The 18,142-nt window shown below is 38.9% G+C and overlaps 1 protein-coding gene across 10 annotated transcripts in view; it reads left to right on the forward strand.

The window, feature by feature from the left end:
• The window catches only part of LOC118827025 (probable E3 ubiquitin-protein ligase HECTD4), a 171,767-nt gene that overhangs the window by 146,400 nt on the left and 7,225 nt on the right, over positions 1-18,142 (forward strand). For 6 of the 10 annotated variants that reach the window (XM_036598209.1, XM_036598211.1, XM_036598212.1 and 3 more), the window contains 9 exons: positions 1,604-1,707; positions 2,343-2,466; positions 5,242-5,432; positions 5,632-5,778; positions 5,996-6,358; positions 6,463-6,566; positions 6,691-6,912; positions 11,220-11,386; positions 11,557-11,752. In XM_036598209.1, coding sequence (XP_036454102.1) covers positions 1,604-1,707; positions 2,343-2,466; positions 5,242-5,432; positions 5,632-5,778; positions 5,996-6,358; positions 6,463-6,566; positions 6,691-6,912; positions 11,220-11,386; positions 11,557-11,752 — 1,618 coding nt within the window. The remainder of the gene's footprint in view (positions 1-1,603; positions 1,708-2,342; positions 2,467-5,241; positions 5,433-5,631; positions 5,779-5,995; positions 6,359-6,462; positions 6,567-6,690; positions 6,913-11,219; positions 11,387-11,556; positions 11,753-18,142) is intronic. The other 4 variants (XM_036598214.1, XM_036598215.1, XM_036598218.1 and 1 more) reach the window with 1 other exon arrangement.

Below are 18,142 nucleotides of genomic sequence, written 5' to 3' on the forward strand. Positions count from 1 at the left end.
ATCAATGATCCCAAAAGCGGTATGTGCAAAAAAACAAAGAAACAGCACAATAAAACACAAAAAACTGTAGAGTTTACCCGGAGCTCTCACCAGTGCGGCCATTCTACGGCGCACCGGAACCGGAACCAGAACCGGAATGAATAGCAGCTTGGTCTTGCTGGGAGCTGGGATTACTTGGTTGTCATCAACATAGCATTGATAGGAGAACCCATGAGAAAATGTTACCAAGAGAGTGAATGTAAAGAGCCAGTCATTCTAAGGTTGGAGAGGACAGATAGGAGGTTTTTGGGGTTGACAGTTTTGAAGGCTGAAGAAAAGTTCACCTAGCTGCGTGGAGCATCACAGTCATAGCTTTGAAGGCAGCTGAGTATAGGGGAGCTGTTCATGGTGGAAGTGATGGAGGGAGCAGGTCCTGGAAAAGCTGTGTGGATCAGATGCGGATGCTTCCAGTTTCCATTTGTAGAAAGAAGGCTTTGCGGTAGTCAACTTCAATGAGAACTTTGAAAAGAGAGATTGGTACGAATCAAGTTTGGGTTTCCTCCACCTTCTCTCAGCCATTCTTAGTTGTCTTCAGATGCTGCACAGGGCACCTGTCAACCAGGGAGCAGCTGGAGGAGAGTGGGCACATAAGGTTGGTTGAAGAGTAGGCACTGAAGGTTAACTGAAGAGGAGAGTGATGAAAGGAAAATATCTGTAGCTGTTTCCAGCAAGAGAAAAGAAAATGAGTCAGGGTGTGAAAGGGTGGTTAACATAGCTGAAGCAAGGGATGAGGGAGAGATGGAGTGCAGCTTGTAGCGAGTAAAAGAAAAATGTGAGAGGTTGATGTGTACTGGAAGAGCATAGAAGGACAGATAGAAAGACAGTGAAAGATAGAAAGTGATGATCTGAGAAGTGGAGGGGGATTACTGTGAGATCCAGTGCTGGGGTAGGCCTGTTGAAGATCAGGTGCAGAAACTTGCCTTCTCTGTGTCGGAGGAGACTGGTTGAGATCAAAAGATTATGGAGGGAGGCAGGATAACTGCAGCTTGTTGAAATGTTGAAGTCATCAAGGACAGTGAGTGGGGAAGAGACTAGCTAGAAGAGTGTCTAGCTCATCTGTGAAGCTGCCTGTGATAAGAAGTGTAGTGGGGAATGATACAGTAACAGCATGGTACTCAAATTGAAACTAAAAGATGAAATTGAGAAAATGGAAAGTTGTGACAGTGAGGATGGAGTGGAAGAGCAGCAAATGAATTAATTTCAGAGAATGCTTGAATTTTTTTCACTTTGGCATCATAGAGTACTATTTGTGAATGGCACAAATTCGGTACATCATGTACATCATGCTGTAACGTTAAAAATATTTTTAAAATGTCAAAGAGTACCTACTTTACAACAGGTCTTGTGTCTATAGAAGAAAACCACCTATACATGGCGTGTGAGCTTGAGCCCATTTTATGAAAATATGGTATCCAGGTAAAATGTTAGTTAAGAAATAAAAAACAGTAGAATTTACTGTACTTTGAAGAATTCATTCCAAAGTATCATAAAATTGCTAGCGTCTGCATTCAAGAGTGCGTCGGTTATCCTATACAAATAACTATTTCTAATTTTGTTTTAACAGCACGGCATTAAGTGAGAAGAAACCAGTCCTAAAGCCCAAGTCTCCAGAGAAAGCTAGACCTGATGAGAAAGACCCTGAGAAGTCACCTACCAAAAAACAAGAAGGTTTTTGACATGTTTTTATGTATACCTCTAATGTTTGTAGATATGTCACTTTACATAGTGTTGGGGTAGTGAGGGTTTCTCTTCATATATTCCATGTGACTAGCCATGTGACTTGTGTGTGTCTAAAAATTGTTGTTCATTCAGAGAGGGGTCAACATAGCGTGCTTAAAAAAATCAGTGGCCATGTAATAGAAACATCCTAACTTTGAAATCTTATCTTTTCTGTTTAATAACCGTGACAACTTCAGTTAAGATTGTTGCCCACAACTGACCCCTGTAGCCTGATAAGTAATCTATTTTAGACACAAACATTCAGCCTCAGCTTTGCTCCAAAAACTGTTTGTGTGTGGCGGGGAGTTCTCTCAATTGTTCTCTCAGCTTTATCAGTTCCAAGTGACGTAGGACTTATAAGCCACTGATAGTAAATACTCATGTCAATCTGCATAAAAAAATTAAAAATGTAGCAATATAGGCATGCCTGTCAAATATCTTTAGCAGTGAACATAAAATTAAATTTTTGCCCACATCATGCAGGTCTACTCTGCAGTTTGTATGTGTATCTCAGGTTTCATGCCTCTTCAGTTATGCGCTTGAGCACGTATGTGTATGTCTAACTGTTCTGCCTCATATTTCAGTCCCAGAAGAGAAGTATCTAACTCTGGAGGGTTTCTACAAGTTCACTGTGGACCGGGCCAAACAGGACATTCGCAGTGTTTGGCGTGCCATCTTGGCATGTGGTTATGACCTACACTTTGAAAGGTTAGCATGAATACTATCCCCTTTTGAATCAGAATGTACTTTGACCAAAGTTCTTTCTTTCTTTGGCAAGTAGCCACATGATACACAAATGTGTAATCACTTATGTGCAGTGAATCAATCAATCAAGTTATGGCATAACTAACAAATTCTCAAGAGGGGAATGAAAACAATGGGGGCTTCCGAGTGGCACAACTGTCAAAGCGTTGGCCCCATCATCAGGAGATCGCGAGTTTGATCCCTGGTGATGCTACAGTCATCCGTGGCTGGGAGTCCAAGAGAGCATGATTGGCCTCGCTCTCAGGGTGGGTAGGATGGCCCCCCTTCTTCCCAATCAGTCAGCGCGATGCTGGTCAGCGCAGTCGCCTGTTAGCTGACGTAACACATCTGGCGGTTGGCGCTGTGTTCCGAGCATGAGTGACAGTTCGAAAAGATGTAGTGGCGCTTCGCAGGACTCAGAGGAAGCCTGTGCTAGGTTTCACCCTCCTAGTGCTGGTGGTGTCGTGTGATTGGGGGAGTCCTAACTAGTGGGTGGAATTGGGGAGAAAATCCAAAAAAAATAAAATAAAAAAAAAAACAGTGAAAACATTAACCACACTCACTCTTGTTGCTTGCTCCAGATTCTGGTACTTTAATCAGTAAGATGCAAAAGGAACCTGGATTTATCCAACCAGTTAACTTTCCCACTCCTTAGTGGTCCAATTTTAATGCAATTTTCTGGAGATATGTTTTCTTGTTTTCAACTGACCACCTTGTAGCTCATTTGGGGAAGTCAAATAAGTGCATTCTGACATGATATACTGCACAACAATCACTTGAACACTTCCTAATGCTAGAAATTCTCGTCTTTTTGATTTTATACCTTGCACCACAGTCATGTGATGTAACTTAGAATATAAAATTTGTATGAAGATGGGGGGTGTACATAAAAAAACTTAGTCTATATATCTTTTCCAGACCAGTGTAGTGGATGATACAATTAGGCAATTAACAACTTACCACTCTCTGTGACATATACAAAAATGCACTCTATTTTATATGGTAAGAAGAAAAGATGTAGGTGATTTTGAGAGAGAGTTTATTATTGGGGCATGAATGGAGCTATAGTCACTAAGACTTGTCAGCAAGCTAATATTTGTATAGGAACAGTGACTAAAGTGACATCTGCATTTAGATTTTTACAGGAAAGACATTAAATAGAGTTGGAAATTGTGATTGAAAGAGCACTGTCGCAACCAAGAGCTCTCTCTTTTTTCCCAGGGTCTGGACATTTATACGTAACTCTAATATTATCAGTTCTATCGCTCTAATAACTATCTGTAATCTAATATCTTCAAAAAGAATTAAAAAAATCAAAGAATATCAACAAAAATGAAAAAGGATAAAAAGGAATGCAAAAAGACTTAAGTCGCTGAGTTCTTGTGGAATGAAGGAAGAGACCTTCGCTTTATTGAGCATCAAATGGCAAGATGGTTCCCAGTCAATCACAATGCAAAGAACTTGTCAAAACATCCCTTTTTATTCCCCTCTGGGGTGATGAGTTAATCTCCCCACCCCAGTTACACAATTCCATACCGTTTTGGTCTCCAACATTTCCTTACACCTTGTTTGGCAGCCTTTAAAACCAAACGCATATGATGTCTTTTTTTAAAACCCACTCTGGTCTGACTCTTACCAGATTGTTCTCTCCTTACAGGGCCCTCTTGCGCAACTCTCCATAGGGCCATCTCACACAACCCTACATATACATACAAGAGTGTACCTCAGCTATAACTTAAACTTTCATCTGGCACAACTCCCTTCTGTGGGCCCAGAAACTCTTTCCCCGTTAGAGAGTCTACTGCATACAATCCATAGTCTGCTTCCCTATATTACCTTATTAGGAGGGGTCTCTAGTCAGCCAGTGTTTAATTTATTGATTACCAACCAGGAATATTTTTATTCAATCCTTCAGCACATTCGGTGACCTTGTTGCCTAGCATTAATGTGATATGTAAGGAAAAACAGAAGAGCATCTGTTCCTCAGATGACTGAGAATGTTAATGCAGGATGTCATCAGACTGTGTCAGCAAGGACAGTTCATTACGTAGAAAGGGACATCATAGTATGGTTGCAGTGCCTCATTACTGTGACACACATTTCAGAGTTCAGTGGTGGAAAAAACAAAATCACTCATCTGCAGAGATGTTGAAAAAAGTGGTATAGTCAAATGCATGTGGGCAAGTACATGTGTCATGTAAACCAAGAGAATGGTGCAGGATTGAATGCTTGACCATTTGAGTGGGACCAGTGGCTCTGTTATGCTGTGAGGGGTATTGTGCCTGTGTGGTTTGGGTCTACTTGTCCTCTTACAGGGAAGGTTGATTGCAAATCAATATAGAGCTATTCTGACTGATCACCTCTATGCTATGATGAAATATTGCTATGCTCATGGGAGTGTTCTCTTCCAGGATGACAGTGACCCGATCCACAGGGCAGCAGGGCTCACCAAATGGTTTGATGAGTCTGAAAATCTTTAAATCATATGCTGTGGCAGGTAGCAGATCTTAACCCATTTGAACACCTATAGGAGACACCTACACCACTATCATCAAAATACTAATTTAGAGAATGTCTTTTGGAAGAATCGTTTTTCATCCCTCCAGTACAGTTCCAGAGAATCTGTAGCCAAGGCACAGCCTGTGGTGGCCCAACGCTTTACATATTGTTTTTTCCTTTACTTTGTCACTTTTCTGTATGTCTTTGTGTAAATTACAGCCTCTTTGTTTTCTTCTGTAGATGCTCGTGCCTTGATACACGACATGCCCAGAAAATCAGCAGGAAATGGACCTTAGAAATGGACATTGCACTGGTCCAGTATGTTAATCGTCTCTGCCGCCATTTGGCCATCACTCCTGCCCGCCTACACCCCCATGAAGTGTACCTTGACCCCATAGATGCAACAGACCCACGAGTCTCATGTCTTCTGAGTAAGACATTACAAGTTGATAAGAAATTTTTTAGGTGGCATCCATACAAGTACTTCATGCTGTTTTGGGCCACGGTTCATGTATTTGATTCCGATAATAATTAAGTAATTTGCTTTAACAATGGCTAATAAACATTTTGAGCTTTTACGAATCTGTTGAAACTGATGTTCTGAATTTTTTTTTTCATTTTACTCTGTAGACATACCTGTGGAAGGTTTACGCCTGCGCTTCGCTCTGCTACAGTCCCTTAATAACACCCTGGAGTGTTTCTTCCTGCCACTTGTGGAGCTCAGGCAGACACATACTTATCAGAATAGTATAGCTGCCCTGCTGTGTGAGGCCAAAGGTGGGATTCTACATATGCTCCTATATGTTAGTAGTTGAGTCCTAGTCCTACTTTACATAGACTATAATGGAAAATCTCCTTTAACAGTGTAGTTTCAGGACTAGGCTTAATATGCCTGACCTTAATGGCAATACGTAAGTGAAATTAGCCCTTCCTTTTCTTAGTCCCCATATTTCTTAGCCCTCACAAACGATGTTTTTCTTAATTTTTTTCTCAGGTCTTGTTTTTTATGACACCAAAGTGACCGTAATGAACAGAGTGCTGAATGCAACGGTGCAGCGCACTGCTGACCATGCTGCTCCTGAAATCACACTGGACCCACTAGAGATAGTGGGAGGTATTATGGAGTGCAAAGCAGTATTTTCACATCAGTTGTCTCCTGTTACGCATGTTCAAGTGGAGGTATGTGTGTGCATGTGTCCAGGTGAGATCCACTGTTCAGAGAACACCTACTTCTGCCAGGCAGCCCGGCAGCTGTCTAGCGTTCCATCTTCTCAGCTTTGTGTCAGGCTCGCAAGTGGAGGAGACCCTACTTATGCCTTCAACATAAGATTCACTGGTGAAGAAGTCCATGGCACTAGTCAGTGTCCAAGATATACACACTGTATAGTCAAATAACCTTCTTTTGTGCTTTATCCAAATTGAAGTTCACAATAAATTAGTATTTTTTTAATTTTTTCTTAGGTGGTTCATTTCGCCACTTCCTGTGGCAAGTCTGCAAGGAACTGCAAAGCACCACCCTATCTTTGCTCCTCCTGTGCCCTAGCGCTGCTGCTAATCGTAACAAGGTGTGCAGTCCTAATCGTCCAACTCTACACTCAATGTGTGAGTGTGTGTGTGGGTTTGTGTGTGTGTCATGACTTGAGATAATGAGCTTATATATTAGATTATACTAATACATATGCTGTTTAGGGGAAGTACATCCTGAGGCCTGGCCCCATCAGCTATGCTGAAGAGCAGCTGCTGCATTTCTTCGGCCAGTTGCTGGGCATTGCCATCCGTGCAGATGTGCCTTTACCTCTGGATCTCCTGGGCTCTGTCTGGAAGGGTCTAGTGGGTGAGGTTCTGGACCCTGACGCAGACCTACAGGAAGCCGACCTTCTCACCTACAACTACATCAAGAAGTTTGAAAGTGTAAGACATACTCATTGGCTAAATTTGACTTCACTGTCTTGTTTTGCACATTACAGTGGTTTTGTCTCAGTGTTGACAAAGACATTAAGCAAACATAAAAATACAATACTGTGCATTAAACCATCCTTTAATTTGTTAAATGGTCATTACGTGAATGGTATAAATTTTTCAGTGTCGCGGGAAAAAAAGCAGAAAATGTGTATTTAATAGAAAATTACAGACACCTTAACAACTGAATATATCACATCATTTTTTCAGTATTTAACATGTACATCCATTGCCTTCATTACAGCTTCCATTCTTTTTGGGAGATTTGCTTTCAATTTTTCAGTAAAATCTGGAGGTATATTTTACCATGCTTCTTGTAAACACCTCCAAATTTTATTCTTAAGGCCATTACACACCAAAAACAACAAGAAAAAAACAACAGGAAAAGCATATCTATACTATATTAGATGCAGCGTGATATGTTTTTTTTCTTGGAATTGTTCCAAATTTTACACGCGGTGAAGAAAAGAGGGGCAGAATATCTATAATGCAGTCCTTTGCTTCTCGTAAAATGGGCGAACTGTGCAACATGCTTTCAAAAAAACAAAACAAACAAAAGCAGAATGGAGACTTTCTCCCCCTCATTTTAGGAGCTAAAACTTTACAAGCTCTCTTATTCACATCTGGGACCTCAATAACTCAATCTGTGCTGATTTTGGAGATGCAGCTTCACACAAGACGAAGCACAGAACAAACAGGCAAAATGTCTTTGAGTGCAAATAAGATCTCTGTTGCTCCTCACAGATCAAGCAAACAGTGACATTGGGACTGTCCATTTTGGAAAATTGAAAGTAGTGTGAAGAGCTTCATTACTTCATTCAGCAGCTGAAACGTGAAGTATTTCCACACAGGCTATAGCTCGGATGTTTATAGCCCAGTTTCAGCCTCATTTGAGCTGCTTTTGAAAATTCAGAAACTTTTAGCGCTTGTGACACAGCTGCTCTGTTATCTTGATTGTCGTCATGCCAACCTCATGGATTACCATAAATGTTTAAGGAGTTTTTCATCTGCATAAAAAGTAACAACAATAGCACAGAGTAAATAAAATAATGTCACATTTTTGCCGTATGAAAAATCATCTTCCTTGAACATCAGCAGTGTCTCTGTTTGGTAAGTACATATTCGTCTTCTGAGCGAGCAGTGTGCTCAGGGTCATTGTCTTGCTGTAGAATGAATTTTAACCCAAACAGAAGTTATCCATGATGTATTAAAATTTGTTTGTACTCATCAGCATTCATAGAGCCTGCAATCAAAATCAAATCGCCAACTCAGATGTTGTTATACATCCCCAGACTTGTACTGATCCTCCACGATACTTGGCTGATGGTTGTACACAGCCTTCTGTTACTTTCAAAGGTCTCAACTTTAGAATCAGTCTACAAAACCTTATTCCACATGTTGTATGTCCACTTTCAGTGTTGTAGTGCAAATTTTCTTCTTTTTTGCATGTTAATTTTTTTTAGTAACAACTTCTTGACAGTTACAGTCCTTTCAGACACTTGGTGTTGAATTTTCTCCTCTCAGTGAAGGGATAGACAGAAACATCTGTAGATTTTTTTTTCAGATCTGAATTAAGGGTGAACCTTGATCTTATCTTATATTTCCTTATAATATCAGTTACTGATAATATCAGTGACACACTTAGGAACACCTGTTTTTTTGGATGATGGTAGGACATAGCTGGTACTCATTGGTTTTAAGATTGGATGAGTTGAAGAGTTAAAGTATCAGTAGGATGTACATGCTGCTGTGCTTTGGAACATCTACCAGTAGGATGGTAGATTTGATATTATACAAGGTGTTGCAGCATTCGAGGAATGTTTTCCATTAAATATGTCTTTTCTGCCTTTTTTTTTTGGTCTGAAACTGAAACATTACTAACTTAATTCTTAATGGCTGTTTTAACTGGGAATCGAATCAACAAAAGGGTGGTTTTACACAGTACCGTACTTTTTGAGGAAGGAACACTGAAACAAGAGGACAAAGAGATGACTAAAAGGCCCTTGGAATCAAGATAATATTTCACTGTTTGCTGTGTGGAGTAAAGGCAGCTTGTGATTCAGCATTTGCTAAGTTCACTCTAGTGCAGCTATAGGATGGGTTTTATGAGCTGACATGTCCTTCCTCATTTGTTAATGTCATATCTATTTTGTCTAACAAAATAAAAAAATGAGTGAAAAAATACACAATCACAAATGGAGATAACAGTATGTAGATGAAACTTTTGTGGGTGCAAACAGTAATCAGTGACAAGTTCAGATCTCATAGAAGTCTTAGTTTAAGTATGAAATGTAAGTATATAAACAGTCATGTGTTTATATACTTACCCTGTGAAATGAAGACTTTTTTTGCATATTTGGACATACAGACAACTGGTCTTCATTTAAACAATGTAGATAAAGGTAATATAATTTAACAAGTGACACCTAAATTATTATTTTAAAAAAGGACGTTTTATATAACTGACCTGAACAGAAATGCAATTTCCGTATGTGGAAAAAATAAGTACACTACTATATATAAAACCACTGCAAATGTGCAAAATTAAAATTAGGAGCACCTGATCAGGGGCTAACGATTAGAACACCATTAGAGATTATCTCGCAGGAGCCGGTGTTATTAAAACCTTAATTATCTGTTCTGGTTCGCTCTTTGCTTTTGGAGTTTGGGGTATTATCATGCCTAGATCAAAAGAACTTTCTGAGGCCCTAAGGTTTTAGATGGCTATGAGTCTCAGAAGAAGTTTGAGAAGTGTTTTCAAAATGTTAAAAATTTTGCCTCAGCAAATTTAACCGAAGAGCCTGTAAGAAGCTAAAAGTCTTTAAGAACCTCAAAATTTCATCTCAGTATTTGCAAGTAGCGCTTGCCACTGTGGATGCGAAAGTGTGTGCATCTACCATTAAAACAAGACTGCACAACATGTGCTGTCTAAAAAGAACATCAGGGCAAGAATAAAGTTTGCTAAACAATATCTAGGCAAGGACCAGGACTTCAAGAACAATGGGCCTCATTCAGCAATATCCGTATATAAGTTTTTTCTTAAATTTTTTCATGAGAAAGATCCTATGCAGTCTATGTTAGATTCATGATGTGTTCTTAAACCATAGAATTGTTCACACTTTTGTGCTATTGAGTGTGCATAGATTCTGTTCTTACCTGAGAACAAATCATAAATGAGAAACACTACCAGAAGCCATGTTTAATGAAAGCTAAAGACTGCATTTAATCAGAACCTCATACCAACTGTAAAGCATAATGGTGAAAATGTGGTTTGGAGCTGCTTTACAAAGTTGCAATCAGAGAATCACCTGTTAATTCTTTTTTATATCATAGAATGTTTGAGGAGAATGTGTATAAGAAAACACCTATATAAAAATGTAAACTGTACCATTTACAAGCTAAAGTTACTTTGTTTTTTTTACATAACATTTATCTTTACATACAGTTTAGCTGATAATCAAATACTGTATGCCTACATGTGGCAAAAAAAATAAAAGTGTCACGGAGTGTACTTTTTTTTTTCTTTTCTTTCAGTGGGTTTTGCGACAGACACGTCCTGACATGAAACTGCACTTTTTTTTTTTGCAACTTTTTAACAGCTACTTTTTAAAAGCTTATAAATATTGCAGTTTCATAAGGGTTTTCTCTTTAATTTCTTCTGTTTTTCTCAAACCTGACTTTTTCTTATTTTTTTATTTCATTTTTTGTTGTTTTTTTTTAACCATCATCTTTGAGTGAGCAAGCAAGTATGGTCATTGGTTCTATATGGAATTAAATTAATTACATTTACATACAGTTTTCAAAGATTTTCCTTTTTTCACATATTTTATACAAAACATAACAAAACAAGTAAAGAATAATGGTAGAGCTAATCTTACCTAGGAGAGAGAACCTGGACGGTACCAAAGAAAAGAACATCATAAAACAAACGTACCCTAGTCTGTATTTTCAGTGTCTAGCCTGACTATCAAAATCACAGAAAGAAAAACTAACTATACTAGGCTAAACTACCTAAACAAGCGAGCCAAGTGGCAAACAGATGAGTCGATAGGCTGAAGTACAGGCTAAAGGGCAATCTTTTGAGCTGGAAGCTCAGTGAGCTCAAAACTGTTGTTGATGTCTTTTGTGTTTGTAATTTTGCAAGTGTTTGTATTAAATGAAGTCAATGACTTGAAGTATCTAAAATGTTTGATTAAAAACACCTTAAATAAGATGCAACTAGACCTCTTATTGATCCTCTTTTGGTTTGTTCTTTTTAGGTAACTGATGAGGCAGAGCTTGAGGCACTGTGTGCAGAGATCTCATCGCAGAACCACTCGGGCGAAAGTCCTGACTCGCCCAGCAGCCCGTGCTGTACCTTCACCTACGTAACCATGTCAGGCGAGGAGGTGGAACTTCGCCAGGGTGGACGCAACCTTACTGTCAGGTAGGGCCCAAAACCTACGTATGGGTAGAGATCCAGGATCAGAATGGGTTGTTTGATAGAAAGAGGGGGAAATTTATCAGAAACATAACACTCAAACACTACGTTTTATTCTCTGCTGTATTATCCAAATAAACCTACTAAATTCCCACCTTTTTCCTGTGTATTTACAGTTGGGAGAACAAGGACATGTATGCACGATCAGTACGTGCTCTTCGGCTGCGTGAGCTGCAAAATATAGAGTGTATGAACGCCGTTCGTGCAGGCCTGGGCTCCATCATTCCTCTGCAACTCCTCACCATGCTCAGCCCCTTAGAGATGGAACTGCGCACTTGCGGTCTCCCCTACATCAACCTTGAATTCCTTAAGGTGAGTGTGACGTGGCAGAACTATCAAGAGAGATTTGTATAAAATATTTATTATATATTTCCACACATTAAACTGAGCCCACTGAGTTCCCTTACGAGGCGTAAGAATAAGGGATAAGAAAAGAATCTGTTGCTTGGGACTTGTAACAGTTGAGAAGCCTCATGCCACACTTAAGCTCTACCGTGAGTTGATACTCCATAATAATAATACTAATAATACCACTACTACAGTCACTACTCATAATAATAATAATAATAATAATAATAATAATAGTAAGTTCAATTAACTTGGCTTGACAAAGGCAACTTGCTGTTTTTTGTTATTTTCTTAGTGTCATCATTATTCTACACTTTCTTTGGACAGGTTTCACAGGGCACAGTTTGCAAACTAGAACCAGAAAACTGCAAGGTCATAGAGCCTACACAAGAAGAGTGCTTTTGTGTCATTAGGACCAATCACAGCGATTTTTGTACAGCGTTTGTTTAAACTCAATGATTTTTGCCTTAGGAAATTAATAGCAGAATGTTGGGAAAGTTCAGATCTGACTGTCACAAATGATGTCATGAAAATCTCTCACATTGACCATCATAGACATTACATACTAGCACACTTGTAGACCAAATCAGAAGCTGTGTTCAGAATGAGTTACTTGTTAACTCATTCACTTTTCACTCTGTAGACCAGCTCCCCAGTTCTCCTCATTTTAAATGCTGCTGTGCTTCGGAACTTTATCTTGTTTCAGTGTGCTTTTGCTGCAGTGAAAAAGCACGCTAACTGTGTATTACCTTAGCACAGCTAGCCCTGACTCTGAGAATTTTTACAGTTAAAAATTTCCCCTTATTCCTATCTATGGCCAGGAAACAGATTCAGAGGAGAAGGTAACATATATACCGATGAACATACTGGTTCAGGTTTAATTTTTTCCCATTTTCCAGCTATCAGAAACTGGTAGAGTTGCTAGAATTAATTTGAAAATGGCGACTCCATCGTTAGCTTGGTGCTAAGCTAACAACTATTAGCATTATTATCATAGCAGATAAAATAAAGGTTAATTATAAAGTTACATTTTCTTTCATGAAACACTGAAGTGAAAATAAATGGCTGGTGCATGCTCATGATTAAACGATACAAAATTAACTTCATGCAGTCCAGTTAATTGTGAAATTATCAGAATGGGAAGATCCGTTTAAAATAGATTTTAACAGCACTAGAACAGGTTAAGTAGCACACGTTTGCCAGTATCAACAACGATAATAACAAACATGTTTAGGGACACACTCATTATTTATTTAATTTTTAATGTAAGTTGAAAAGTTAATCTAAGGAGATTTTATTCCACCTGATTTTGGGTTTCTGTTGGTCCATTCATCATAAAAATGCCATGTGCAAATGAAGTAGAAAAGTAAAAGTAGATAAAAATGGAGATACATGTTTTTTTTGGATAGTGACGATGTTATAAAAAAGCAAAATGGAGTCATTGAGTCAAAAAGCATTTATTATAACATGATAATGGACAAAAAAAATCTCTAAACGCATTTCACCATGACCCTTCATCAGGAGAGTCACAATGCAAGTTCTACACATATGCTCTACATACCCTCAGTCAATTTATCACAACTTGGAATGTTTTAGTGATTGACAAATACAACTCACAACACAAAAGAACATAATAAGAATATAATAACAAAATATAAACCATTAAGCTAAAAATATGTATACAAAAACCTCCACCGCTTTTAAAACCAAATTTATGTAAAAGGTCTAAGGTCAGTAACTATAAACTAAAACTTAGATTGCCCCAATCTCATCAAATAGGTCTGTGGATAGGGGCTAAAATAAAGATTTTAACCCCTTAAATGCGTAGAGCCCACTGGCGAGCCCAAGGTTTTATTACACACTTTTATAACCTAAGAAAAGCTAAGCCAGTTTGCAGTGAAGTCCATGTAGTTATTTAGTGTGTAACAAGCCTGGGATTTTAAGGGATTTAAATCAAGTAAAAAAAAAACGTATAGATCCTAAAAGTCTCTCTTTGGTTAAATTTCTTTTATCTATTTCCTTTCTTACATGTATCTGGAATATAATCAATACCCAATATTCTAAGCATAGAATGATTACTATAATGTTTTAAAAGAGCAATAATTCTGTCAGTGTTAGCTAGAGGCATGGCTGGCTATGGACGATTGCCAAAGCCAAGCCTATTATCCCAAAAACAAAAGCCCTCAGCTCCACAAATAAAAGTCATTGTTGCATTTAGCTTCTTATTCTCCAGCTTCTTATATGAATTTGCCTGGTCCACCTTAAATGGTTCAGCAGTTACATTCTGGCATCTCAGCCTATTCACCAGCTTCTTGTTCGAATTTTCCCATTCTGTTTTAAATGGTGCAGCAGTTAAATTCTGGTGCCTCAGCCTGTTTGCCAGCTTCTTGTTTGAATTTTCCTGTTCCACCTTAACTTAAATGGTGCAGCAGTTGCATTCCTGCTTCATAGGTGCCAAAGCCAGCTGCACACGGACCACAAATTATGCGAGTACTCAAATGTTGAAATTACTTAATATATCCATCCCTACTAGTAGCCGTGATAAATTAGTTAAGGTTAGCTAACCTTAGCTGAAGCTCAGCGCTTACCTGTTCAGGAGACAGTTATCAAACTCGGCACCTATCTTAAAGTCCTTCTGGGCTGTAAGTTGTCTCCATCTTTCTTTTTCTCTTTCATTTACTCACGTTTTGCTACGTCTCTGGTCATGGTAGCTTTTTAGAAGGATGCTGAGGCCTTTTAGGTCAGGATCCAGTTTGTTTGCTTGCTTCCACGGCTGCAGCATGCAGTGTGTTTTATATCTAGCAAACCCAGGGTGTTGAAAAGGTACTGGGAAATGAGCAGTGGGTGGGATCACAGGCCAAAACACAAACAAGCGTTCCACTCCGGAACAGAAGTTTCAATGGAGAACATACTGACTGTAGCGTTGCTGTTGGAGAAGTTGGTATTTCAGCAGCCTCATTACCTTTTCTGATGGCATAGTTGTGTTCTGACAAACGATCTTGCAAATGCCTCTTAGCTCTACCAACAAAAAAAAACTTGACATTGTGGACATTCCAATGAAAAAAAAAAATAGTAGTGTTACAGTTAATTGGGAACAGATTCAGGATCCTATGTGGATGCGCTTAATTTGTTTATAGCAGTTGTAAGGTCCTGGTAATTGAAAACAGAGAAAGATGTCATTACTAATGTAAATGGCTTATTAGAAAGGTCATAGGAACTTGTTTCAGCAGACTGAGCTACGATCTGTCTTATCAAGCCTGTTTTATTTTGACAATGAATTGCCTGAAAAGGTCTTCAGAAATTTTAGAAGATAAATCACCATTAGACACAAGTTATGATTAATTAGTCCATCTATTGTGGAACAAATGGCTTTGATATTATATTTGTTTTTATTAATTACTCTAGAGAAGGTCATGACTGAATTATGTCTGGCTACTGTGTGATACTACTTACCTGTCCATCATTTACACTGTTACGTCAAGTCAGGGCTGTTGTAACTTCTCTATGTTCTCAGACAGGATGATTGAACGATGGATGGCAGCTTGGCTGTAATCCCTCTCTGAAGTAAAAGGCCAGTCGCACCCAGAAAGCACTCCAGTTGCTTACGTAGCCAGTGCTTTTGTTATTGCACCAACTTAGAAGCCAGCAGTAAAGCGCATAGAGCCTTTTTTTCCTGTAAGTGAGCAGAGGTCCTGAGATGATGATCCTTAGAGCCACGGGAACTGCTTGGAGATATCCAAGACTCTCAGGTGCCTGGAAAACAAAATGCCTCTAAACACATTTTCCGCTTGCAGAGCTCGATCTACCGCTCCAGAAGAGCCATGATCAGCTTCTGAAGACGCTCATCAATTTCTCAGCATCCACAGACAAAAGAAAAGTTAAGGTCAGTTAGACTAAGAACTAAGTAAAACTAAGAAACAAATTAAGGGATTAAATATTCAACAAAATAAGATCATTTGAAAAATTAAAAAACTAACAGTGAACAAGTAAACACGCAAACATGACCTGTTTAGTCAGAAGTGGAGTGGCTGCTACCTATACAGAACTTGAACACAAAGTTGTTATTAGGTAAAAGGTAATAATAAATACCATATGGCTATTTTAAATCAAATTAAAATTAAAACATAACAATAATCTTTCCATGCTTTGACTATTAGGTATTGATCATATTCCAGATATATGTAGGAAAGGGAATGGAAAATAGAGCATTTAGCCAAAGGGAGACTGTGAATAGTTTATAGACATTGACCTTGTGACCATAGACTAGAAAATAAATTTTGTGTTGACATCGGTGGCCGTCTTCGTATATGTCTTTTTTTTCTCTATGGGTTGTATTTTTTTTATGAACTGTTTTATATGAAGACATTTGTGAGACACACATTTCAAATCATGTTACTAATTATTTTTAGAGCATCTGAATACAGCTTGACTTGACTCTCCCTGATGAGGGCTCAGTTTTCCCACAAATGTATGTGGTTTCTGGATACAATTTGCTCTTCTAGTCTTGTCAATGTATCTGTTCGGGTATTCATACTGGAATCTCTGATCACAAGCTTGTTGAATTTTGTTTTAGTCTGCCTCTTCCAATGCATTGTAGTTATGACATCCATTCGTTATCTAAAATACATGGATTCTCTTTACTTTGCTCCTTCTCTCCATGCCAGTTCTCTCTCTGACTCTACTAACCTCACCTTGTCTCAAGGTAGCCTCTTAGTATACAACCTCATTTCCAAAAAAGTTGGGACGCTGGGCAAAATGTAAATGAAAACAAAATGCAATGATATGCAAATCATTTAAACCTTATATTTATAAAAAATAGTACAAAGACAACATATCAAATGTTGAAACTGAGGAATTACATTAAGCCAGCAACGCATTCCAAAAAGGTTGGGATGGGGCAACAAAAGACTGGTAAAGTTGTGTAATGCTAAAAGAAACACCTAAAGGTTAATGGGCAACAGATTGGTTGGTTAACTGGGAACATAGAAAATAGCATTCCAGTGAGGCTGAGTCTTTAAGAAGTAAAGATGGGGAGGTGTTGAGTGAAAAACTGCGTGGGCAAATAGTGCCACAATTTAAGAGTAACATTTCTCAACATAAAATAGCAAAGAATTTGGGGATTACATCATCTACAGAACATAACATCATTAAAAGATTTAGACAATCGGGAGAAATCTGTGTATGCAAGGGACAAGGCTGAAAACCAGTATTGACTAGCCAAGATCTTCAGGGCCTCTTAGGTGGCACTGCATTAAAAACAGACATGATTCTGTAGTGGAAGTCACTGCATGGGCTCAGGAACACTTCTGAAAAACACTGTCTGTGAACACAGTTCATTACTGCATCCATAAATACAAGTTAAAACTCTACTATGCAAAGAAGAAATCATATGTAAACAGGACCCAGAAATGCTGACACCTTCTCTGGGCCTGAGCTCATTTGGGATGGACTGAGGCGAATTGGAAAAGTGTTCTGTGGTCCGCTGAATCAAAATTTGAAATTCTTTTTGGAAATAATGGACACTGCATCCTCAGGGCTAAAGATTATCAGGCTTGTTATCAGCACACAGTTCAAAAGCCAGCATCCGTGATGGTATGGAAATGCATTAGTGCACATGGCTTGGGTGACTGGCACATCTGTGAAGACACCATTAATGCTGAATGTTATATACAGGTTTTGGCTACACAATGTCTTTTTCAGGAAAGGCCTTGCTTATTTCGGCCAGACAATGTAAAACAACATTCTGCACATATTACAACAGCATGGCTCCGTAGTAAAAAAGTTAGGGTGCTAAACTGACTTGCCTGCAGATCAGACCTGTCACCCACTGAAAACATATGGCACTTTATGAAACGAGAAATGTGACAAAAGAAACCCCGGACTGTTGAGCAACTGAAATCTTATATCATGCAAGAATGGGAAATGGGTTGTTAAAAGAAGAGGTGATGCAACACAGTGGTAAACTTGCCACTGTCCCAACTTTTTTGGAATGTGTTGCTGCCATCAAATTCAAAATGGACACGTTTTGTCGAAAAACAAAATTTCTCCATTTTAGTATTTGATATGTTGTCTTTGTATACATACATACATCATCTAAACCGCTTATCTTTCTGGGTCGCGGTGGGGTGCTGGAGCCTATCCCAGCTGTCATTGGGTGGAAGGCAGGATACACCCTGGACAGGTCACCAGTCCATCGCAGGGCAGACAGACCGACATATACATTCACACACTCACTCACACCTAGGGGCAATTTTAGCATGTCCAATCAGCCTGACTGCATGTTTTTGGACTGTGGGAGGAAACCGGAGTACCCGGAGGAAACCCACGCAGACACGGGGAGAACAGGCAAACTCC

Source organism: Colossoma macropomum, unplaced genomic scaffold, assembly GCF_904425465.1.
Source record: "Colossoma macropomum unplaced genomic scaffold, Colossoma_macropomum, whole genome shotgun sequence".
In the NCBI taxonomy this organism is placed as follows: Eukaryota; Metazoa; Chordata; class Actinopteri; order Characiformes; family Serrasalmidae; genus Colossoma; species Colossoma macropomum.